The following is a 24,153-nucleotide window of genomic DNA, read 5'->3' as shown; positions in this document are numbered from 1 at the left end:
ACATTTAAGTTTTTCCTCTTCGTCAGACGTTTTTCTTTTTTTTTTTCAACTGCGAAAATCTTTCGTGTATAACTATGTCACATGTTGATTTAGGTAGCATAATATAATATACTTGCAGTATAATTGTGGTATTCATATTGATTAATAGCTTATATAGTTATGTTCTATTTAAAATGTGTCATATACTTTCGGTTAGTTTCTGTGATTTAGCGACCAAGTTATCCAATCTTGTCGTTATTACGGAGAGTCGTCTTTCAAGTTCATCCATTTCCTTAAATGATCTATTGTAGCTCTTTTCATCAAAGAGTAATTCGTTTTCATGTTTAAGAGAATCCCTTACAGTGCGTAATTTAAGTATTAGTAAAGCTTGGGATTCTCGTAACTCGTTGATGGCTTGGTATAGACCATCAAGGTCAGAAGACACTACAGAATACACACTTAATTCAATAGGATGAATTGAATTATAATCAGAATCAGTCATCGTGGTTTATCCTTTTTTAAGTGTTACTTATGTAGTTTAATATAATGCTTTTTTGAACCTTGATATGTGCCTTCCTTTTTACTGCTCCTTTTTATTTTAAACCTTTTTTTTTTATATTTTGTTAACCGAAGGTGACGGTATAAAGATCCAAGCATAACAACTGTAAATATAGCAACAATTTATTAATCAAAAAGAATAGTAAGGTAAGTAATACATAATTAGTTATACACACGTAAATAATACCATAGGGTTAGCGATTCCTTCTATGTTTTCTTATTTCTTTAAAAAAAACATAACAGAAGTCGGTGAACTTTTTGATCTTACATCTATTCGTCATCAAAAGAGGCATCTGAATCAACATTGTCATCTTCTTCAACAAAGCTGTCATCAGATAGCTCTATAGTCTCTGCGTAGGATTTCTTAGGTCTTGCACGTCTAGATGTTCTTTGTCTAGGTTGTATATCCTCTTCATCATCATCGTTAAGCATTTCTTCGTCAATAATCTCTTCTTCATCCGATTCTATTACTTTCTTCCTTCTTGATGCAGTTGGTTTCTTTGGTGCAGTCTTTTTAGTTGTATCAGAATTATTCTTTTTAGCAGTTTCTTCAGAAGACTCATCGTCATCGAAAGCAGAGGTAATCTTTTTAAACTTACTCGAGAAAGCACTTATACCTCCTTCTTCCTCCTCTTCCTCTTTCACTTTGTTATCAAATATAGTGGCGGAAGGAGTAGTTTCGGGTGTGGCTTCGTCCGAGACTCCTAGCTCTTCTTTCACTGTAGGTGTTGAAGCACTGGATGTGCTTGGAGTCGGCTTTTCGACCTTCACCTTTACAGGTCTTTTCACTTTAATAAGGGCCTTTGGTTCAATTAGTTTTCTATTAAAGTCAGTTTCCTCTTTCTTAACTCTTTTCACTCTTCTAGCTGGCTTCTTTTTCGAAGGATCATAGTCATCGTCATCTCCCTTTCTTTTTTTACCTTTACCTTTAGTTTTTGGGACAGCGCTATTACGCAAAAATAAGTCCATCTTTTGGAATTCTTCGTATGCCTTCAAGAAGTCGTCCAAGTCATTATTCCATAGATCCTTGGCGGATAGCTTCAATAGATTTTCTAATTCAACTTCTTTTTCTTGTTTCTGTTTTAATAACTTCTCATAACGTTCTTTCGTCAAAGACCAAATACGCAACCCCAACAAGTACTCGTAAGTACCGAATAGTTCTTCAGGTCCATTGACTGTACTTTCATCATCATCCTTAGAACTCTTCCCTTCCTCTTCATCTTTTTCTGCATCACTTTCTGCATCACTTAACAATTCAGCAGCTTCCTCATCAATTTTTCCAAAGTGCGGTTTACCTTCTTTGTTTATTCTTGGGAAACCTAGATCCTCTAATTCCGCAATAATAGCCTTTTTAGCTTTGTTCGTAACAACTAAAGTCTTTTCGATAATCATTTTAATAAATTTAACTTGGAATGAAAGTTTCTCAGCTTCCCATTGTAATCTACCTGTCATATAATCTTTTCTCTTTTGATAGTACTCCAATCTAACCTCATAAAAGTCCTTAAGTATTTCATGAACATGATCATACTTTTTGATCTTACCTCTGTGGTCAAATGCCACCATATTTTGTAAACTGACGGGGGATATTAACTTGAATCTTTCGTAAAAACCAAGTTTTCTCGTTTTGGCCATTTCTTCATCAGTGAGTTTAATAATAAACTTAATCGTTTCGGCGTGTTGCTCTTCCATATCTTTAATCCAAGGTTTCACCTTTTCACTACCACCCAACCCTAGCAATAGATGCTCTTTGATTGTAGCAGTCCATGTTCTTGCAGGAAGTTCAGTGATTTCTAAAGTCGTTGGACCTACTTGCTCAATTCTACCGTACATTCTATATCTCTGGGACTCAATTTTCTCAATAGTACCAGTCCAACCTCTAAACCATGGGTGCATATCTTCCATCTCCTCATCGTTTAACAAGTGTCTGATATTAGCAACAACATCTAGGGGATTAAATGGTGGGATACTAGTACTCCAACCAGTACCAATACCTTCAGCACCATTGATAAGAACCATTGGTACAATAGGCAAATACCATTCAGGTTCAACAGTTTTTTCATCTTCTTGAACATATCTGTAAAGTGGATCATCTGCTGGATGGAAAACTTTTCTAGCAATTTTGTTTAGTTCTGTGTAAATGTATCTTGCCGCAGCAGCATCCTTACCACCAGTGGCTCTAGTACCGAACGCACCATTAGGTCTTAAGAAATAAATATTATTAGTACCAACAAAATTTTGCGCCATACCAATAATCGTCTGAACTAAGGCTTGTTCACCATGATGGTATGCCGTATAATCACTGACAGCCGGTGCTAAATTTGCCACCTTTTTCTCCGTTGTCAAATTCTTTTTGAAACAGGTATATAGAACTTTCCTTTGACCAGGTTTAAAACCATCTAATACACTTGGAATAGATCTAACGTTATCAGCAAGAGAAAACAAAATCAATTCTTTGTTGATGAAGTCGCTAATAGGAATTTCAGTCAGAGTTGGATCTAGAACTGTACCAGGTTCATATTGACGCAACCATTCTTTTCTATCGTCAGCCTTTTTTTTTGAGAATGCTAAGTCAATCAAATCCTTATCACCACCTTGAAGTGCATGGAATTTTTTCAAGTGGGTATCTAGATTGGAGAAATATTCAATTATCTCAGGACTTGTCGAAGTACCTAAACCCTTATAATACTTCTGTTTCCAAGTATATTTATGAGATTCTTCTTCTCTCCATTTTTCATAATCAGGCATATTGAAGAAGGATATAACCTTTTTGATAGGTTTTGTGATGGTAACTTTAACAATCGGAGTGATAAATTCAATTAAGAAACCAGGAATATCCAATAAGCCAGGGAATGAAGTTTCAATGAAATTGATAATCAAACCCTTAATATGCGAACCATCATGATCTTGATCTGTCATGATCATAAGGTGACCATACCGTAGTGAGGTTGTATCTTCATATTTCTTTCTGTGTTGCAGACCCATGATTTTTTTGATTGCCTGAATTTCTGCATTTTTTAGAATTTGATCCGCTGTAGCCTCACGTACATTTAACATCTTACCTCTTAATGGATAACAACCATAATAATCTCTACCGACAACTGCCAAACCAGCAACAGCTAACGACAACGCAGAATCTCCCTCTGTTAGAATTAATGTACATTTATAACCCTCTTTGGTACCGGCCTTGTTGGCATCCTCCAACTTTGGATAGTCTGTAATTCTTGACTTCCTAGAACCGTCAGATTTTTTCAGGGCAAGGTTAGCATTTTCATCAGCGATTTCAAAAATTTTAGTAGCCAAATCGGTCTTCATGATCTTGTTAATATAATCACTACTTAGATCGCATCTAGAACCAAAATCTTTAACTCTTGTCGTTAATTGTTCTTTCGTTTGGGAGGTAAATGCAGGATTTTCAATAAGACAGTTTATAAATATAAACATATTATTCTTAATTTGATATGGTTTGATATTCTTCTTCTTCTTTTTTAATATATCAGAGACTTTTCTCACAATTTGATCAGAAATGTAATTAACATGGGTACCACCAGTGGTGGTTGCAATCGAATTTACGAATGAGACTTGCTTAAAAGAGATATCTGATACAGCAAACGCAACTTCCCATCTGTCACTTACCCTCTCGTATAATATAGTAGGAATATTACTTGGAGTTGTATCAGCCTCCCCACTATCCATTTTCCTCATTTTTTCAAGAGACTTCAAGTAAAGTTCAACATAATTCTTGAAATTTCTGATCTTCAATGCCTTCCCATTTAGATATACATTAATATCACGAACAGAACCGTTAATATCGTACACACGACGACGCATAACACCTAATATATCACTATCAAGAGTTTCCATCCCAAAACGACTTAAATCTGGTTTAAAGGACACCTTAGTATAAGAAGGACCTTTCTTGTAGGAAGTGATCTTTGGAGGATGACACACACTCATATTATTTTCCCATTTTTGTATATACTTATGTCCACTTCGAGGATCAGCAGTTTCCAAAATAAACTCATTGGAGAAAATGTTACAAAGTTTAGCACCATAACCATTTCTACCACCTGTTACTTTCTTTTCATCATCATCATAGTTGGAAGATGTCAATAAATGCCCAAAAATTAACTCGGGAATGTAAATTTTTTCCTTTTCATGAATTTCAATTGGAATACCTTTACCGTCATTCTTAACTTCAATAAAGTTTTCTTCAGGGTTGATGGTTACATCAATTCTCTTCATAGATGGATCACGCACTTTATTGTCAGCTGCGTTGACAAGAATCTCATCAAAAATCTTGAATAAACCGGGAACAATATTGACCGTCTTATCAATCATACAGTCAGTTTCTTCATCGTAAATCCATTGCTCCTGCTCCTGAATTTCAACAGAACCAATATATGTATCAGGTCTTTTCAAGATATGCTCTAGTTGAGAGATCTTTTGATACCTCTCAGAAGCACTTTTAGGCTCACTCATCTTGATCAGTTCTTTAAAGCACCTCAATAAAAAACTTAAAGAAGAGCTAAATCGTTCTAATAAACAATAATATTATTGAATTAAAAGGAAATAATGAACTAGCCTGGTGAACAAAATGTAGTCTTTAGGCGTTATGGATTTCATATACTAGAAATGTCATTCTTCGATCTGTATTTCTTAAAAACAACAAAGAAAAAACAAAATCAGTACACGAGACGCCAAAATTTTTCTTCCGAGAAAAATCGGCTTTTTTCGTCAAATTCACTTTCCTATTTGTATTGGCCGAAGAACATTAATAATAATGAAAACAAGAATAAAAACGCAAGGTAATAATACTATACTATTAAGTATTTAGAGAGAAGCTACATTTTGGAATAAATTGAATGCAATCACATATTATTTAGGGATGGATTCAGCAGCAATTTTGTATTTTGGAGACGGATAAAGTTTCTTCTTAGTTAGCTAACATAGATAATCACCAAAGCTTCATAAATCATAACGTTGTGTGCATATTAGCTTTATTTTTTTGTTCTTCTAATCGTAAACTTTCTTCATATTGCTTAATTTTTTCTTCTTTTTCCTTTTTCTTTCGTTCTGCTTCCTGCTTCGCGTACTCTTTTTGCTTCCTTCTACTTTCTTCTTCTATCGGATCAGGATGTAATTCAGTGTATTTTTCGCACTTTTCAAACATGTCATCAATAAAACAGAATCCTGCACGCTGAGATCTTGGGATAATATCAGTAGATGTCCAGTCTAATACATCTTCAACATCATTTTCTTTGAAGGACTTAATCAAGTAATTCATCACCCCTTTCAGAACAAATACATAACTTAATTCATCAGCTTCACTTAATGATATTTGCATATAGTCCTCATACTCTTTTGTGTCTTTGTCCTGACCTACTACATCCCATGATATGATAGAATTTGGTGATCTAATATTGACTCCAGAAGCAGCATCTTCCCTCTCTTTGCGCCAACCCCGCACCGTTCTATTGAAATCTATTGGTTCTGTGAAAAGACTGAAGTAATATTTTCCATCAATTTCTTCTAATACATTGAGAGCTGTTCTATAATAAGCATCTGATATGCCACAAGAGTATAAATGCGGCTTTGACAGACCGACCCAAAGCTTGCGGCCTTCCAGTGCTGGGATGACTGCTGGTAATTTGACGAACGCGGCACCTCCACGTATCAATGTAGATTCGTATTTTGTTTTCCCTAACGTTTCCCTTGAATCAAAAACAGCTGTACAAAAACCGTCATCTAATGAGCATCTAACGACCTTCGCAGGAGATGTATTATGTATTAGATGTACTGAGCCTCTAGAAAGTTCAGAAGCCCCATCTTCATCATGAAAAAATGGACTCCAATTCTTTTGAATACGATCAACCTTACCAACAACATCAGTTAAATGGGTAACAGACCTTAAGCTCCTTTGTGGCATAAAACAATGCATGACCCTACCATATACATCACTGTTCATATTGAAAAAAACCAACGGTTCCTTTCTGCCATCTTTATTCTCTCTAATGCTGATTTTAGGATCTTCAGGTCCATCAATTGCATTCTTTTTACTCACAGGGAAAGGAATATTGACTATTTGCGGATAAACCATGTAGTATTTTGATATTAGACTATTCTTCTCATCCTCCATTGACCTTCTTATTACTTCTACTTCTTTTTCACATTCAATTAGAGCTGTTTCGTCCTCAGTTCCTATACAATATTCATCGAGCTTATATTTATTCTCAATCCCTTGTAGTTGCTCTTCAAAATTTTCAGGAATCTGTATATCAAGATAAGGTATTCTCTTTCCTAGTATTTCATTCCAATTTCTATCATAAGCTTGAGCCCCTATAAGAGAGACAGTCGGTATACCCTTCGATCCAGCTCTTGATACAATTATTCTGCTAAAAACCAAATAACACTGGTAATCTTCGAACCACTGCGCTGATGACCCAAATCTAAGCCATTGGTCTCTCACACTTTCTTCAATAGTTTTTCCGGAACTTTCTGCAATATCATCCAATAATTCTTTTAATTTAGGGTCTTTTTTAACTAGATTGGCTCTTGCTGCTAGTAAATCGTCGTTTAGGGGAATCGTTTCATGAGAAAAGAAGATATCATGATGATATTTTGAGTTTTTACATTGTTCAGAGATATTCATATTAATTTCTAGATTGACATTGGATTGGTAATTGGTTAATTTTGATAACTCAAATATACGGTTTTTACAGGAGCTCCCTCCGCAAGCTAAAAATTCAGGACTTTGCATGTCTATCAATGGGGCAGTATCAAAATCACCTAATTCATTCTTGTATTTTACACGCGGCCTCAATTCACGTATTTTCGCCTTTATATTATCCCACTCCTTTAATATCTCTAAACACTCTATACCCTTGCCAGAACAGTTCTGATTACTAGCCACAATACCGGAGTCCTTTCCTGCTTCATAGGGACCTGTGTCCAATCCATCAGTATCATAGGTTCCACTAATATTTGCTATATTTTCAGATATTGCCTGAATCGTTTCAGATCGAAAAGTAAATATCAATAGGAAGGAGAGCATAAGCATCAAAATCATTACGATCACCTTGTATTTCCTACCTTTCCTTTCTTGGATAAACCATGCTAACAGTCTTCTAGTAAAAAAAAAACCTCGGTTCCATGGCCACATAATTATACTTTTAAGCCTATGGATCCTTAGATTCCTCCCATCTCTTAATTGTGGCTCAATATCCGCATTAGTTGCTAGCTGGTCCCTACTATTTGAGATAGACTTTGATCCTGGTAGTGAAGCAAATTCGTAGTTCTCCGCAAATTCCTTATCAACATCCATTTTTCATGGTATCTTCTACTTTCTTACGGTTTTCCCCCTCCCTTTACCTGTTGTTTATGCTAAAACATGAATTGGAAACTACACAGTTAGAATTAATAGAATCGAAAGAACTTATACTGTTATTCATTCAGTAGGAACACCATTTTTAGCTTTTCAATGATGAAGTTTAACAAAAATACAAAAGGAAATTGATGTAAAGTATCTATAGTGGGTGTGTGGTGTAGTAACATGAGTTGAAAGCCACCTCAGAAGATTAAGCAAAGGAAGCAACAACAACCATAGAAAAAATGCCCTTGTCTTACGTTGCGCTGGCATCGCGTCGATCCTTTCTTTTTTCTTTATATGTACTCCTACACCTCTCAGTAGCAACTTACTAACTCACACTCACTAATAAATGAGCCTTGCCAAAGACAGATAAAGTAAAAGAAAAAGAAAAGAAGAACTATGAACAATAGTGCAGTGTTTTCTCGTGGACTTACTCTTCATCGGATACAAAAGTTAATTGTTGGGACCCTGTAACAAAACCCCCACTTTTGAGTTATTTCGTGCGTACAAGTTATTAGGCAGTTTCACATAAAAAAATATCGGCAAGTGGAATCAAGAGTAGGAGCGAAACTAACGTCTAAAATGATATAATTACCAGCAATTACGTTAATAGCGATAAGCGTGTAATATGTACTATTATAAATTAATGTATTATAAAAAGAGGAGATAAAATTCATGCTAAACAGGTAGAAAACCGCATATATTAAACAGCTAAGTTAAATTAAATTAAGATATTTTAAGACTATACTACAGGCTATGCATGTAATGAGATCGCTGACAGATAAAAAAAGAAGGAGTTGACTTCCTGCTAGTTATTTTCATATCATTCACTTTGGACTAAATTTAATATTATTCCGCCGTGGATCTTTACTGTTGTTCCACCTCTTTCCTACCGAGTTCTTCTGATTCTGCCTTCTTTCTTTCTTCTTCCTTTCTTGCGCGTTCTTCCGCTTCTATCTCTTTCCTTATTCTATCTTCCAATTCCTTTCTCTTTCTTTCTTCCTCCTCTTTCTTCTTGCGTTGTTCAGCTTCTATCTTATTCCAAAGTTCATCTTCTATCTTCCTCAAACGTTCTTCTTCTTCCTTTTTTCTTTTGCGATCTTCTTCTTCCTTTTTTCTTTTGCGATCTTCTTCTTCTTTTTTCTTGCGATCTTCTTCTTCCTTTTTTCTTTTGCGATCTTCTTCTTCTTTTTTCTTGCGTTCTACTTCAAATATTGGATCAGGATGCAACTTAGAGTATTCAGTACATTCTTCAGTTATTTTATTAATAAAACATGCTCCTGCAAGTTCTGCTCGAAGTCCCGAATCAGAAGCCTCCCAGTCTAATACATCTTCAACATTTTTTTCTTTAAAGGACTTGACCAGGTAATTCATAACACCTTTCAATACAAATACATAACTCATTTCATCAGCTTCACTTAACGATATTTGCATATAGTCCTCATACTCTTTTGTGTCTTTGTCCTGACCTACTACATCCCATGATATGATAGAGTTCGGCGATCTGATGTTTACACCAGTTGCTACTCCTGGTCGATCTGGCATCCAAGAAAGAACAGTCCTATTGAAATCCAATCCATCGGTGAATAAACTGATGTAATATTTTCCATCGATTTCTTCCATAACGTTTAATGACGCTCTATAGTAAGACCTTGAAATCCCACAGTCATTCAAGTGTGATTTTGACAAACCTACCCAAATGTTTCTGTTATTTAACTCTGGAACAACAGACGGAAGCCTCACAAACCCAGAACCACCTCTAATAAGACTTGAAGCAAAGTTTGTGCTGCCTATTACATTTTTGGTATCGAATACGAATTTACAAACACCAGAATCTAGTGAACATTTCATGATGGTGAGAGGAGAAGTGCTTTGCACAAGATGCACATAGCCCCTTGAGTTATCAGTGGCGCCATCTTCTTCGTGGTATAACGGAGACCAATTTTTTTGTTGTCCTCCTAATTGTCGATCGACAGCATAAATCGGAAATACAGGTACATATTTTCTGTGGGGCATAACAACATGCATAACTCTACCGTAAAGTTTTTTGTCCATATTAAAAAATACAATGGGTTCATTTTTACCATCTTTATTTCTTCTAATGCTGAGTTTCGGATCTTCAGGTCCCTGAAAGTTATTGTGTCTAGACACCTGAAAAGGAGCATCAATTATCGTGGGGTATACCCTATAATATTTTTCTATTAGTTCATTCTTCTTATCTTCTATGAGCTTTTTGGTATTCTCAACATCTTTTACACATTTGTTAAGCATTGTCTCATTTTGAGCCCCAATACAATGCTCATCAAATTGATATTCTTTTTCAATACTTTCAAGCTGCTCATCTAGGTCATCCGGTAAAGGAACATCTAAATACGGGATTCGTTTACCAATTATCTCCTTCCAGTTTTTATCAAAAGTTTGTGCTGTGATTATAGAAACTGTCGGCCTATTCTTTACGGTCTCTCTAGATACCAAGACTCTGCTAAATACTAAATAGCACTGATAATCAGGCAGCCATTGAGTTGATGAGCCAAATCTAAACCATTGTTTATTAACACTATCTGAAGCTGTTAATCCGGCATCCTTCGCCACCGATTCCACAACCTCTTTGAAACTTGGATCTGCTTTCATTAGCCGCTCTCGTAAAGAAAATAGATCTTCAGTAATCGGTTCTGTATTTGGAGAAAATAATATTTCATTCTCGAATGTAGCCTGTCGACATAGATCATTGATTTTTGACCCCGTAATCCCATTAGTATTGGATTGAAAATTCTTCAACACACTTTTAGTGAATTCACGGGCCTTAACATAATCATTAGTAGCCATAAATTCTGGGATTTGCATTTCAATTAGTTCAGTAGTGTCAAAATCTTCTAGAAAACTTTTAGAGGAGATATTTGGCCTAGTTTTGGCTATAGAGTGTTGAGATAGGTACCATTCTTCCATGACCTCTGGACATTCAATACCTTTACCAGCGCAACTTTCCTTATAATTATCAATGATCATATTTTCTAATTCTAAGTCACTATTTATATCAGACATATCCATACTTCCAGAGGCTCTAATAAAACTAACATCATTGTAACTACCTGAATACCAGATCAATATAAGTGTTGCAGCAATAATAGAGAATGTAAGCACTCTTCCAAATCCAAATTTTCTAGGCCGCCATATGAAAACAGCTCTTAAGAATCGATTCCAAATGTGAGCCACATATTTCAGGAAATTAACAAAAGGACGTTGGGTAATATTCACAGAACCAAAACGCTCAATATCTGTGCTGGCATAAAAATTATTGACTGAATTGTCATCCGAGGATTGTGAGACTACACCCGGACTGGCAGATTGTTCCTTTTTATCGTCTTCTGCCATGGGAATTTTGCTTATAATAAATATATATTAGAATTTCTCACACAGCCATATATAATAATAATAAAAAAAATTACAGATTGCTAAAAACAACAACTTTGATTAGCATTCTTAATATAAATATTAAGTATAACCAGTTTCACGATACCACACATATATATCTACATTTTGGGGGGTGTGTGAGAATTTTTTTGGGTGTATTGAAATAGGATTGGGGTGTGAGACAATTTTTTTTCCCCAAATTTTTTCATTCACCGTAATATAACTTCTGATACTTCAAAATAGTGTTTTCACACTTCTAATACCCACACAATATGGTGTTTTAAGTATATCTGGGGTTGAATATTCAACGTTGCCAATGAAATGAAAATCCCTGTAAATTACGGTGTTTTTATTATTGCATTAAAATAAGAAGGATACCAATAAAGCCTCCTAGCAACACCAAATGTATACTATTTAGTATTTGTTGTTTAATTGTTATTGATTTATTTACATTCTATTATTGCTCTTTTCTTCTTTGGTTTTTACTTCCAAGACAAATAACTCCGATTTCGTCACTATTACAAAAGGAATTTTTCCCCACACTAAGATATTAACAACAGATATAATGGGTGAAAGAAGAAATGAACTCGTTAGTCAGCTACGAAATATTAGTATTGTTAAGTTCCAGATATTACTTATAAGAAAGAATTGAGATACCGAAATACGGCTTATTATTAGTTTTTTTTATAGATTTTTGCATTTCGCTTTTATTACATTCCTAAGAAAGAAAAATTAAGGGCCGCTCACAATTGCTCGCAGATAAAGAAAAAGAAGAAAAAAAAATAAAAAATACTTGCATTCTTTTCTAAAAATAAATTGCACAAATCACTCCGCTTTTTTGCGAGACTTCCAACTTAAAAATCCGAAAAAGGAAAAGTGCTGACTAAAAGTGTGAGACCAACATATAATAATATAAAAATAAAAATAAAAATATACTGTGCAAGGCACGTACAGAAAACTCGAATGATAACCAGGAAAAGATTTAACCATATAAAAAAGTTCTGGATTCCAAAATATCCACTAGGAAACTCTTGCACGTAATAAGAAATGCCTGTGCTGTCATACTCTGCATGTGAGAAGCCATTTTTTTTTGGGCATTTCTCATTGTTTTTGAGAAATCCCGACGGCAATCTGCCCTTTTACAGGGATCGATTGGTGAATTTTCTATGCTTCAATGGATCTCTACATATTTGAGTTGCTGGAGGGTAATAACCACCGAAAAGGGATCCAACACAAGAGAGATTGACGTCATCGAGTATGCATTTTGCATACATACTAATTCAGCAAGACACGAAGTATAACATCCATATTAAATCGTAATATATAACAATCTATCTGGATAAAGGTGTAGTCAGAAAGGAATTGATAGTATTAGACTAATAAATTGTACTTACCATGCCAGAATGAAAAAGAAAAATTTAGCACATGAGAATATGATCATTTACTACATATAGAGAGATATGACTAATGGTTAGATCAATAGGTGGCTGTTTAATTCCTTTTTATAGCTGATATATATTTCTAATATACTTTATATATATTCCATAGAGAGAGAGAGAGAGAGAGAGAGAGAGAGAAACTTGAAATTTGGCTAATAGCACAATAAAAGCAAAAAGTAAAATATATATAAAAAAATTATGCATCAGGTACTACGAATCGTAATTTAGGTGAACTAAAAACATAAAGATAATACTATACAATGGAGCAGCACATATGATCTGGTTCTTTTATCATCAGTAGACTCGAACGTGTTGCTAGTTCAAAAACATCATCTACCCCTTCTCCGGTAAGCGCACTGCATTCCAGATATTTTTTGGCACCGATTGCCTTTGCCACTTGTTCCGCATCCTCCCGTTTCACAAGTTCTATCCCTTTCTCAGGACTACTTCGTAGATCATCCTTCAATCCCACTAACAAAACCGGCGAATCTGGACAGTATCTAAAGGCCTCCTGTGCCCATTTTGTCCTAGCATTACGTAAAGATTCGATATTGTCAACAGAAAACCCAATGAGTATGATATCGGCGCCTGAGTACGAAAATGGACGAAGACGTTCGTATTCTTCCTGACCAGCAGTATCCCAGAGAGCCAACGTAACTTTTATACCATCCACCCTACAGTCTGTGACATAGTTTTCAAATACTGTTGGGTGATATTCCTCGGGAAATTTACCAAGTGTGAAAACATATAATAATGACGTTTTCCCACAAGCTCCGTCACCAATAATTACCAGTTTGCGTCTAATGCTCTTTTCCGACATTTGAAGCTCTCTGTCAAAAACTCCTAAGGATATTGTACTTATATATCCACACGAAAGAAAGAGTAAGTGGAAATTATTATTTGTAAAATAAAAATGCAAATCAGAATTGATTCAGTCAAGAAGAAATGAAACAATACAATTGAAAAAGAAGAACGGTGAAAAGCCTAGTTTGTGATCGGATATTTTCCAACTCGAGTTTCTCCGCAATTGAAACCTGTTATGCACTCTTTTAGTTAATGCTCTTATTAACCTTCTTGAAATTCTATTTTTAAATTCACTGTTCCAAATACCCTACCGTTTAAGTAAAAAAAAAAAAATAGAACTTCAGATCTCTTCTGACACTATTTTATGATGGTACATATAATTTTAACTCTAGCAAATCTATTCTAAGATATGAACCTTACTGTGATAAATTGTTTTTTATGCTCTCCTTAAGATCTTCCACATAGTTAATTACTCTCATTGCTCGTCTTTTTATTTTTTTCCTATTTTTTTAAATTTTAATTTCTTTTTTTCCTTCAAAAAACAGCAGGCGTAGATCCTATCGAAAAAGGTTATTAATTTAAAAATTAAGAATGTTGCAAGTATGTATTTACGTATCGAACTGTTGTTAGACAATGCTATGTTATATAATTTTAGGATGATTTCAGGTATATGTAGCCAGATTAAATTGGCAAATATATATATAAATATTACATGTAATAGATACCATTTACGATTACGAAATTAATATATTTTTATCTATTTTTAATTTTATGAATGGCTTGGTGAGGTAGAGGACATTATATTCATGGCAATATTGTTAGCAGAGTTTGAGTTCCCTTCGAGATTTGGAATATGGGTTGCACCCAACTGAATATTTTGATGACTCAGACTTCTATTGTAGTTGAAATTATCCAAGCTTGTAGAGATTGGATTGTGTTGCCCAGCAATTCCTTGATAGCTCGTATTCATTTGAAGGCCATTCACCATACCTGTCTGATCTTTTATTACCTCATATCCCAGCGGCTCTTGTAAATCCATTAAATTATTAAGAAATGAAGTAATATTACTCTTATTTGCTGTCATACTAGGATACAAAGAGTTTATTGGAATATATCCGTTACTATTCTCATTAGAAGACAGATTTTTGATATTATCACTTAATTCTTTTCTCTGTTGGTCTTGTATATTGTAGTTCACATTCATTGGGGTATGATTATGGGGCATAGATCCAAATTTATTTGTAGAGAATACAGAGTTTTTACCAAACTCCGTCGTATCTAGGTCAACGGCATTGTTGCTGGACCATAGACTATTATTTACAAATGCCGAGTCCATTGGAACTTGATCAGTTTTGTTATGATGAGTATTCAAAAGAGGAATAGCATGTTCGGAAGCCCCATGGGATGAACTGAAAGGCGCTCCTGCAAAATCGTCCCAAATAGAGCTTCTATGTGTCATCTGATCAGATGTTGGTAAAAATACAGGATCATTTGGTGCAGGTTGTTTTAGACCCATATTAGTGAGACTATGACTATTAGTTGGTACATGATCATTCCATAAGCTGCTATGAAATAAGCCCGCGTTACTACGATTAAATCCTGTATCATTCATATTACTTGAGGATAACATTGAGGTCAATTTGCTCAACTCATCACCCAAATAATCCCTCTTTACTTCGTTATTGTTGCTTCCTAATTGAGGTATTTGATGCATTTGTTGTGTAGGAATGTTACTCGACAATGGCATATTTGCGTTCATATTTAAACCATTATTAAGATTGTGGTAAGAGTTCCAGCTTGTTATCCCGGGATTAGTATGATTTCCATTTATCCCAGAAGTTATATCAATACCATTTGGAATGGAACTCAATCCAAAATTTGGGACATTATCCAATCTTCTATGTAAACTCGACCCTTCATTCTGATTGAATGGGGATCCAGTAGTTCCGATGACCGGGTTTTCCTTACTGATGCTAGCGGCTCTCGACGTATTTTTTGCCGGTTCTAACAGCGATTGCATAGTAGAAGGTGAACGTGATAACGACTTTGCAGATGTCGTAGCAGCATTAATAATATTGAATATTTCGTCACTTATTTCTTTACTATTAGAATTCTGATTGGGAGAGGTTGCAATATTATCTGAGTAAACTTGAGTCAGTCCTAAAACGTGAGAATTCTTTCTACCGGACACTGTTTTAAACTCTGTGTCAATGGTTGGAGCGGAGAAATCACTACTGAAAGGGCTTTGTGAAATGGTATTAAATGCAGGGTTAAAAGGACTTGGAGTCTTGTTTGAATTTAGTACTAATTCTTCAATTTTTCTATTATTTTCCTCTTCCTTCAATTTCATTTCTTCCTCCTTTCTCAACCGTTCCTCTTCCTCTTTTCTCCTCTTTTCCTCTTCTATTTTTTTCTTTTCTTCTTCTTCCTTCTTTTTCTTCTCTTCTTCACGTTTACGTTTTTGATCCTCCTTTAGTTTACGTTGTTTCTCTTGCTGTTCTTCCCGTTTCCTTTGCTCTTCCAATTTACGTTTTCTCTCCTCATCCTTTTTACGTTTGGCCTCTTCAACTTTCTTTCTTTGGGCCTCCCGACGTTCCATTTCTTTACGTTCTTGCTCCTCTTTAGCACGTATCTCTTCTTCTTCCTTTTTACGTTTTTCTTCTTCTTTGGCTAGCTGTTGTAATTTCCTTTTCTCTTTCTCTTTCTCTCTCTTCTTTTGTTTCTTCTCTTCTCTTTCTTTCTTTTTTGCTTGTTCCTCCTCTAACTCTCTTAGTAATTTTAATCTGTTGTTATCGGCCTCCTTTTCGTGATATGATTCCATGATACGTCCTTGTAACAATTTGGTAATTGCAATCTGGATTAATTTACGACCTTCTTCTAGCCTCTCCATATCATCAATACTACTCTCATACTCCTCATCTAAGCTCTCGCCATGTTCTAACTCATCCGTGACCAGATTATGATTGTGTTCTGGATAATCATCGCCAATATCAAGGTGAGCATTTTCTACACTTTGAATTTTCCCATTAGCACTTTCAAGAATAACCTCATCTTCATCCTTAGGTATTCTTAGTTGATGTTGTTTACCATGCAGAACATCCTCAGTCATATTATGTTCGGAATCAATTACCGGATGATCTTCATAATCAGAAAGGATATCTTCCTTATCGAGGTCATCATATTCAGAATCGTACTCCTCGTCCTTAATGTCATAGTAATCACCATCCTCCTCATCATCATATTCATCTGAAGTGTACATTTCTTCGGCGTTACTGTCATCTGGAAAGGTATCATCAAGAGTTGCTGGTGACGCTACAGCTAGCATTTGTTCAGGTGTATTTTGTAAAGTTGTTGGAGTTGTTTCTTTTAGCCTCTCATTGAAAGCAGTGATTATCAGATCATGAAAATAGTTACTCTCATCCTTGCACATAAATCTTCCAAAAAGCTCAACTTCAAGGGCGGATAAATTTTCAAATTCTTTTGTTTGAAAATTATATCCATTGACAACCTTCCTAGAGATGGCGCCTTGTAGGTCCCGATAATCTTGTTCTGATAATGGGTTGCCATTATGTAGCATTGTGGTAAACTCTTTAGGATCAAGTGTCTTATTGATGTTCATATAACCTGATTCTGCATTCGGTTCTACTATTTTTAACCTGTTAGGTACCCAGAGATTTTTTAATGCATGTAATAATTCATAGCTACTATTTACCATTAGCTGATCAGTCAAAGCTCTAATGGATGGGTATTGAATGACTTTCTCAACAAATTTTTGTGCCAGTTTAGGGTGAGTAGATATGTATGATTCCGTAAACTTCATATATTCATTTTTCACTTGTGATAATTTAGGATCGTTTTCTCCTTCCACTGCTACCTCAATATTACTATCATAATTTGACATTGTCGACAGCTGTTCTAACTTCTTTTGTACCTCATTTATTCTGGTATCATTTATTTCAGTCTCTTCATGCGGCAGGTTGGCAGTACTTTGATGTTCCCCTTTAGCTGTTTTTTTAATAGTTTCCTGTTTCGATATTTGCTTTTGTTTAAATTGTTGTACCTCAGCCTTAAGTTTATCAGCAACGTCAGATGCAAGGAAGTTTTTCACCACTTGGTCATTATTATCCTCCGGCAGATCTCCACCAATTGCTTTATTAGAAATTTGCTGGTTTTTTGAAATCTGTAATTCCTTTATTATGCCCAGGTGAAATTTTATAGGATTGGTATCCGAGTCTTTCTGTTCCTCTAATTCATACAGGATATTATATATTCTTTCCATCTCCTGGTTCATAGCCATATGACGGCGTCCACATACTGAACAACTACAGTTGTGATCGTTCTGATAACTTCTTATCACTTCTAAAACTTGCTCTTTTTCTATACGAAGAATAGATTTCTTCTCTTCTGGAGAAAGAGACTCCCAGTGCGAGTCTAAAGTAAGTCCAATCTCCTTCGAAGCATCTAACTCCATTGAATCTGCGCCTTTTATTTTCTTCTTACTTTTTTTGGTACCTTTTCCATTTTCCGGAAGTGATTCCACAATCACATCACCATTTGGTGCCCTTTTTATAACTCTGGAAGTAGGATAATCATCTTCATCTTCCTCATCGACAATCTCAGCTTCAATGGGATGTTTGTCCACATGCGTATGACCCTTAGAGTTTTTACTCTTACTCTTCTTCTTTCTACTTTTTGATCCAGGAGGCATTTCTGTATTATACTCTCACGTTACGCTATTGATTTCCACCTTTCTATCCCTTTGTACACCTATTGTACTTGCTTCCTAAATCTGTCAAAGGAGTCTATATCACTTTATCTTCTGGTCTTGTTGTAATTTTTTCTTTAATGCTCCGATAAGTCTCTGTCAAAGTAAAGGATAACAAAAGCAAAAAAAAAAAAAAAAATTAGAGATATAAGTATAAGATAATGAAATATATAGGTTTCTCCCTTCTTATTCAAATGTATTGTATTCAAATCACTATTCTGTAACAATTAAAGCCCCACTTTCAAATTTTAGATTACAAGTTTAGCCCATTTTAAAAAAAAATTATTTAACTAAAAAAAAATATTTAAAAATTGGTCGTCGAAAACAGAGAACCCGCAGCAGAGAACAAAAAAATTGGTTAAAAAAAAAAATGAAAAAAAAAAAAGTATTCCTGCCATACAAAAAATTTGATATATTACGGCAATAACGACCCTTAAAAAATGTGTAATAGTCCAGATTGACAATTGGCTTTGAGTTGTGGATCTTGATTTTTTCTTGTGATGCTACTTGTGTCTTAGTTTCATCACCCAGAAGGCACATCTGTAACCTGGCATTCCGTTTTGGTCTGGAGGTTCTCCGTATCCGCTAATTATATTATCTTCTTGTTGCAGTAACTCGAAATTCAGCTTGGTGGCGGCTTCTATTATCTCGTCAAACGTAAGTTCTATACCTTTCATTGGTATTTTTTTATGATCAGTCCTTAGCCCAGAGAATTGATCTATTTCGTAGCATATATCCGTTTCGTCTTCGTTTTCCTGGTGATATACTAATGGACCAAAGTTGATCCAGAGCCCACCTGGTCGCAAGACGTGCTGTATTGTCAACAAATAGTCCAGGATGTTTGAAGATGTGTCAATGAAAAAATTTGTAACTACCACATCTTTCGATGACTGGACTTCCAGCCTTGTAATCTGCATTTCCTGATTGATATGATAATGGGAAGAACCCCAAATGTTCTGGTTAGGCCCAAAACAATCCACAAATGATCCCATAGATATACGCATCAGGTTAGTTCCGCTGAGTTTTGCGCATATATCAAAATCAGGGATTTTCACTTGTTTCAGCATGGTTTGCCGGTCTTTCCAATGTGAATTTGTATGGATAAACGGATATATTGATAGCGAGCCCTTTGATTGCCCACTGTTAAGCATATACATGGACATAACTAGCATATGATATGAATACTCGTTGCCTTCACTAAAATATCCTTCATTTACCATGTCAGCAATCATCCGGCCTGTACCAACACCAGGTACAAGAACAGAAAGTGGCCCGTCAGCCTTCACCTCGGTAGAACTAAAATTGCGTAATATAGGCAACATTCTATCTAAACTAATATTTCTCTCCTTCTGAGCTTCGGGTGACCATTCTCGATAGAGTTGGGAGAACATTGACACGACCTTGTCCATGGAAAACCTATTGACTACCTTAGACTCACCAATCGGAATCCCCATCATCTGTTCTGCAAAATCCGTTACAACCCTAAGAAACTTAGCATTATGTAGTATTGCTGCTTGGAGCATCTCTAAAAATTCCTCATAATAAGGTATTAGTTTCCTTTGTGATGGGTGAAGTGCTTCCCATTTAGCTAACCTTGGCTCGTAATACTCTCGTAGAGCATAGTTACCATAGTTCCGATATGCACATAAAACATTTCCCAGCGCTTCTGTTTCACTAATATCGTACTCTGACATAATCAATTAACATAATGATCCAACTACTTGAATATAATATGATAATTTTGTTCCCTATATAGCTCATTACTCTGTTCTGCAAAAATTTGGTTTTACATTAAGTCAAAAACGTAAAAATTGAAATTAGGGTGACTAAAAATTCAGAAATACCAAATCTCAATTTTGGTTTTAATAAACACAATTAGAATAGTCGAATATGAACAATAAGATAACTAAATCTATTTAATCAAATTGCATTTTATGTATTTAAATATAAAAAAAAAACTTTCAAAGAAGGCTTGCAATTAAGCTTTTTCATCACCATTTACCTTTTGTTCATCATTCAGCAGGGAAATTGTATCTTCCAAACAGAGTTCAGGCTTTGTGAAAAAAGCAAAGTGCACCTTTGTATTGCTTGCCAATAAATCATTAATAGCTGTACTAACTCTAGCCTCCCAATTTTCTGCCTTCTTATCAGTTGTTGGTTGAATGACAGACTCAACTTCATTTTGTGACGATGGAACAAAAAACCCAGAAGACATGGTAGGAGATGAGGAGGTGGATGAAGTCAATGTTGATGCTGAAGGTGACAATGAGTTTTTATCACAAACACTATCGTATAGCGTTGATTCTGTCCTTCTAGGAGGTAAAGTTGGTGGAGCCCCTTTATCATTTTTCGACGTTGTGATATGTCCTTGAACATCATGACCGTATATATTTCTAGTAACTCTGATCGAGGATTCCTGCTCCTCCGTTAGATGAGGTTTCCTTGTCGGAATTGGTGGAGGTCTACGTTTCAGTTTGATATCCGCCACATTTATCAAATCAGTATCAGTTACACTTTTCGACAATTTACTATCAATGGGTATGGTCTCTTTTTTCAATGGGACAGTAGGTCTTCTAGCAGGAAGAGGGGGCTTATTCTTATCATTTGTCACATTCTTTCTAGATAAATATCTTTCTTTGGAATTTCTTCTCAAATAGTAGTTCATAATAAGATCATTGATAGTCCTCATAACAAAAGGGTCATTTACTGGGTTATCACTTAATGAATTACTGCAACATCTAATAAATATCGCTTTTATCTGTTTTGGAAATTCACATGCCAGATTAACATATGCCTCCAGGTCTTGTTCACCAGAGTCACCTACTAAAACGAAATTTTTATCTGGAAAATCCTCTAAAATTGATCTTATTTTGCCCAGTTTTCTATTAGCACTTGAGGTCATCAAACTCGATAGAAAATTACCTGTGTACTGTTTTAGAAATATAGGCCCCAATGGATAATTGGCAACAATAAATTCTGATAGTACCGGAAACAACTGTAGAGGTGAGTTAGAGACGTAAAAAAAATCGAATTTATGTACATCCCTCAGAGTTTGGTACCAAGTGGGCATTCCATCAATTTTCCACCTATCAAAATCATGAACAAACACATTTCTAAATATCGATCTCTTGTCACCTGTTACACCAGTGTGTTTTATAGTATCATCTATATCACTGATTAGGCCCCAACCATCTTGCTTGATGTAGGATAAGTTTTCAATAGTCTTTGCCACCTCATGAGGGAAATCTGAAGGTGTTTCTACTTTGATTTTAACACTATTAGGTTCAAATGATGTCAAGCAACTAGTCTCTACATAACCGATATTATCGGTCTTAAGTTCTATTTCGTCACGCTGATCAGGTTCTGATCCGGTTATGGTGATCCGCAGTGGTACATTTGGTATCCTTTTGCTCAAAAACCCTTTTATTCTTTCATTTAGAGTCTCGTATTCACATTGAATATTAGTATTTTGAGAGAATCCAGATTCTACGTCAAAACTATCTGTGCTCGGCAGATCATTTAAGTTATTAACCATACTATTCGAATCATTACTGTCCTTCATGTATTGCTTACACAACGATAGCAATAGCCTGTTCCGTCTCCTTGTCGCATCTCCCGGTTCCAACATGGTCAATCTCAAAACTATATCGTAAACCCTCTTGCCGTTACCAGCCAGCAAGTTTGTAGTGTAGTAAGAAGGATAATGTTGGATGTACATAGTCAACGGGAACTGTGTAGTTGAGAGGTCCGAGCTTGAGTCTCCCAGAGCAGTCTCTAAAAACTGCGGCCTAGTAGCAATAGTATTTTTCAAGTTCGGTATGTACACATCTTTAGTCCTTTTCATCAAATCATAAAACTTCTGCCTCTTACTGTTACTATCATTTTCATCCATCTTCCTCTTTAAAACTTTCTTCGTATGTCTATAACGTATTATTAACCCCCTCCTCTTACCACCTCTTAACTTAAACAAAAACTTTTCTAAAATTTTGGATTTTATTTTTCTGTACTTCGTTATCGGTAAATACCTTTTAAAAGTATACCTCATACACTTTTAGTCATCAATACTTATAGATTCAATGTCATAAATACTATATATATATTTTTTGTTAGAATACTATTTTAATTCTATTTTTTTTTTTTTTTAAAGGCCCATGCGATTAGAGATAAAAGAAAAAAACTTTAAGAAAGCAGTTTTATAAAAGTATTAAGAGATTGAAAGACTCAGGCAAGAGAGAGACAGAGAGAGAGAAAGAGACATATCGAAAATACACATTGTGTAAATAACTTGAAGAGATTGTTAGAAAGTTAAATAGTTTTTTTTTTTGATTCAACGAAAATGAAGGGTCAAGAAGAGGAAAATGCAGTTATACCAGAGGAAGAAGAAGTAGAGGATGTATTTAGGAATGTAGGGTTGGGTTTAGACGGTCATTACAAGGAGATCATGATACGGTACTGGCAAGAGTTGATTAATGAGATAGAGTCCACCAATGAGCCCGGGTCGCAACACCAGGACGACTTCAAGTCACACTCCCTCCCGTTTGCGAGGATCCGTCGAGTAATGAAAACTGATGAAGATGTCAAGATGATCAGTGCTGAGGCACCCATCATCTTCGCTAAGGCATGCGAAGTGTTTATCACCGAGCTGACCATGAGAGCATGGTGTGTTGCTGAGAAACACAAGAGACGGACGTTACAAAAAGCGGACATCGCAGAGGCACTACAAAAAAGCGACATGTTCGATTTCCTAATAGATATAGTGCCAAGAGAGAAGTAATCCGATTTATTTCTCCTCTCGGTTCATCCCATGTTAATATTTAATAAACTATATCTCTAGCCCTTAGTACAGTTAGCTTTATAATTTTTTTTTAGTAAAAAAAAAGAAAGAAAGAAAGAACTCTGTAACTACTAACGAGTTTCTTTCTTTTTTTTTTCAATTTTTTTCTTTACCTTATGCTTTTACCTATTGAGTGAGGGGTTGTGTAATAGCGCGGTGCCAGATATAGAGTAATCCTGTTCCTTTGATGTGCGGATGTTATTGTGCCGTTTATGGTAAACGCAGCGAAGAACAGAGGCACGTCCCTTTTTTTTTTTCTTCATTTTATTTAATTTGTCGTGGTTATATTGCTTTTTTTTTTTTTAATTTTATTAACTTGCTTTTTTTTGTTTTTTTCCTGTTTGTGCAGTATTCCTGCATGACAAAAGCGGGCATCTAAAAAAAAGAAAGAAATGAAGTTTTTTTCGAGGAAAAAGGGTTTCGTACTGAGTTTTTCTTTGTTGATGTAAATTTTAACATGCTCATCGCGATGATCCGGGATGAGGAAGACGAAATAAAGGGAATTGGCCTTTTTTGTAGGGACTTTTTATTTGTGAGTAAGAAGGACATTGGAAATACTCAATATAACTCAATAGTACTGCAATAAGACACATCAGGAAATAAATGGAAAAAGAAAAGCATCTAAGAACTGAGAAGTTAGAACTGAAAGAAGGAAGTATAAACTTACGAAAGAACTATAACCAAACAAAGACATGAAAAAAAAAAACTCGATGAGGGAAGGAAGAAAAAAAAATTTTTTTTTCTTGTAATGAAATAAATAAGTAATGATATTAGAATGTAGGACTTTAGAAAAGCCCAAAAAAAAAAAAAAACATATAAAAAAATTTTCTCTCTCTTAAATAGATATTTGGCATAAGAAAGAAAAAAAAAATACTTATAAACCCAGATATTAACAAAAAAAACTTATATAACAAAAAAATTTACGAGGAAAGTTTTTTTTTTTGAACATAGAGGCCAAAGAACAATAAAAATTTAGATTGAGTTTTTTGTGGAATAT

The 24,153-nt window shown here is 35.1% G+C and overlaps 9 protein-coding genes across 9 annotated transcripts; 1 reads left to right on the top strand and 8 right to left on the bottom strand.

Moving 5' to 3' along the window:
* Positions 1 to 178: 178 nt before the first annotated feature.
* Positions 179 to 481, bottom strand: SNN1 (Snn1p; the record flags this gene model as incomplete). Its single annotated transcript, XM_071053968.1, has 1 exon — positions 179 to 481. The coding sequence occupies one exon, from the start codon at positions 479 to 481 to the stop codon at positions 179 to 181; it is 303 nt and encodes a 100-aa protein (XP_070910380.1).
* A 326-nt stretch (positions 482 to 807) lies between these two features.
* On the bottom strand, positions 808 to 5,016 carry TOP2 (DNA topoisomerase 2; the record flags this gene model as incomplete). The annotated part of the gene is made up of 1 exon (XM_071053967.1): positions 808 to 5,016. One exon carries the CDS (start codon positions 5,014 to 5,016, stop codon positions 808 to 810), a length of 4,209 nt encoding a protein of 1,402 aa, XP_070910379.1.
* Positions 5,017 to 5,509: 493 nt separating this feature from the next.
* Positions 5,510 to 7,858, bottom strand: RNJ42_03802 (uncharacterized protein; the record flags this gene model as incomplete). The annotated part of the gene is made up of 1 exon (XM_071053966.1): positions 5,510 to 7,858. One exon carries the CDS (start codon positions 7,856 to 7,858, stop codon positions 5,510 to 5,512), a length of 2,349 nt encoding a protein of 782 aa, XP_070910378.1.
* A 912-nt stretch (positions 7,859 to 8,770) lies between these two features.
* Positions 8,771 to 11,275, bottom strand: RNJ42_03801 (uncharacterized protein; the record flags this gene model as incomplete). Its single annotated transcript, XM_071053965.1, has 1 exon — positions 8,771 to 11,275. The coding sequence occupies one exon, from the start codon at positions 11,273 to 11,275 to the stop codon at positions 8,771 to 8,773; it is 2,505 nt and encodes an 834-aa protein (XP_070910377.1).
* Positions 11,276 to 13,006: 1,731 nt separating this feature from the next.
* Positions 13,007 to 13,573, bottom strand: RHO2 (Rho family GTPase RHO2; the record flags this gene model as incomplete). The annotated part of the gene is made up of 1 exon (XM_071053964.1): positions 13,007 to 13,573. One exon carries the CDS (start codon positions 13,571 to 13,573, stop codon positions 13,007 to 13,009), a length of 567 nt encoding a protein of 188 aa, XP_070910376.1.
* Positions 13,574 to 14,326: 753 nt separating this feature from the next.
* NST1 (Nst1p) lies at positions 14,327 to 18,265 on the bottom strand (the record flags this gene model as incomplete). Its single annotated transcript, XM_071053963.1, has 1 exon — positions 14,327 to 18,265. One exon carries the CDS (start codon positions 18,263 to 18,265, stop codon positions 14,327 to 14,329), a length of 3,939 nt encoding a protein of 1,312 aa, XP_070910375.1.
* Positions 18,266 to 18,825: 560 nt separating this feature from the next.
* On the bottom strand, positions 18,826 to 20,016 carry RNJ42_03798 (S-adenosylmethionine-dependent methyltransferase; the record flags this gene model as incomplete). Its single annotated transcript, XM_071053962.1, has 1 exon — positions 18,826 to 20,016. One exon carries the CDS (start codon positions 20,014 to 20,016, stop codon positions 18,826 to 18,828), a length of 1,191 nt encoding a protein of 396 aa, XP_070910374.1.
* Positions 20,017 to 20,300: 284 nt separating this feature from the next.
* APP1 (phosphatidate phosphatase APP1) lies at positions 20,301 to 22,367 on the bottom strand (the record flags this gene model as incomplete). The annotated part of the gene is made up of 1 exon (XM_071053961.1): positions 20,301 to 22,367. One exon carries the CDS (start codon positions 22,365 to 22,367, stop codon positions 20,301 to 20,303), a length of 2,067 nt encoding a protein of 688 aa, XP_070910373.1.
* A 291-nt stretch (positions 22,368 to 22,658) lies between these two features.
* HAP5 (Hap5p) lies at positions 22,659 to 23,096 on the top strand (the record flags this gene model as incomplete). The annotated part of the gene is made up of 1 exon (XM_071053960.1): positions 22,659 to 23,096. One exon carries the CDS (start codon positions 22,659 to 22,661, stop codon positions 23,094 to 23,096), a length of 438 nt encoding a protein of 145 aa, XP_070910372.1.
* Between the last annotated feature and the right edge of the window lie 1,057 nt (positions 23,097 to 24,153).

Source organism: Nakaseomyces bracarensis, assembly GCF_045282275.1.
Source record: "Nakaseomyces bracarensis strain CBM3 chromosome Unknown Scaff12_0, whole genome shotgun sequence".
NCBI lineage: Eukaryota > Fungi > Ascomycota > Saccharomycetes > Saccharomycetales > Saccharomycetaceae > Nakaseomyces > Nakaseomyces bracarensis.
This window is presented reverse-complemented; position numbering and strand designations above follow the sequence as displayed.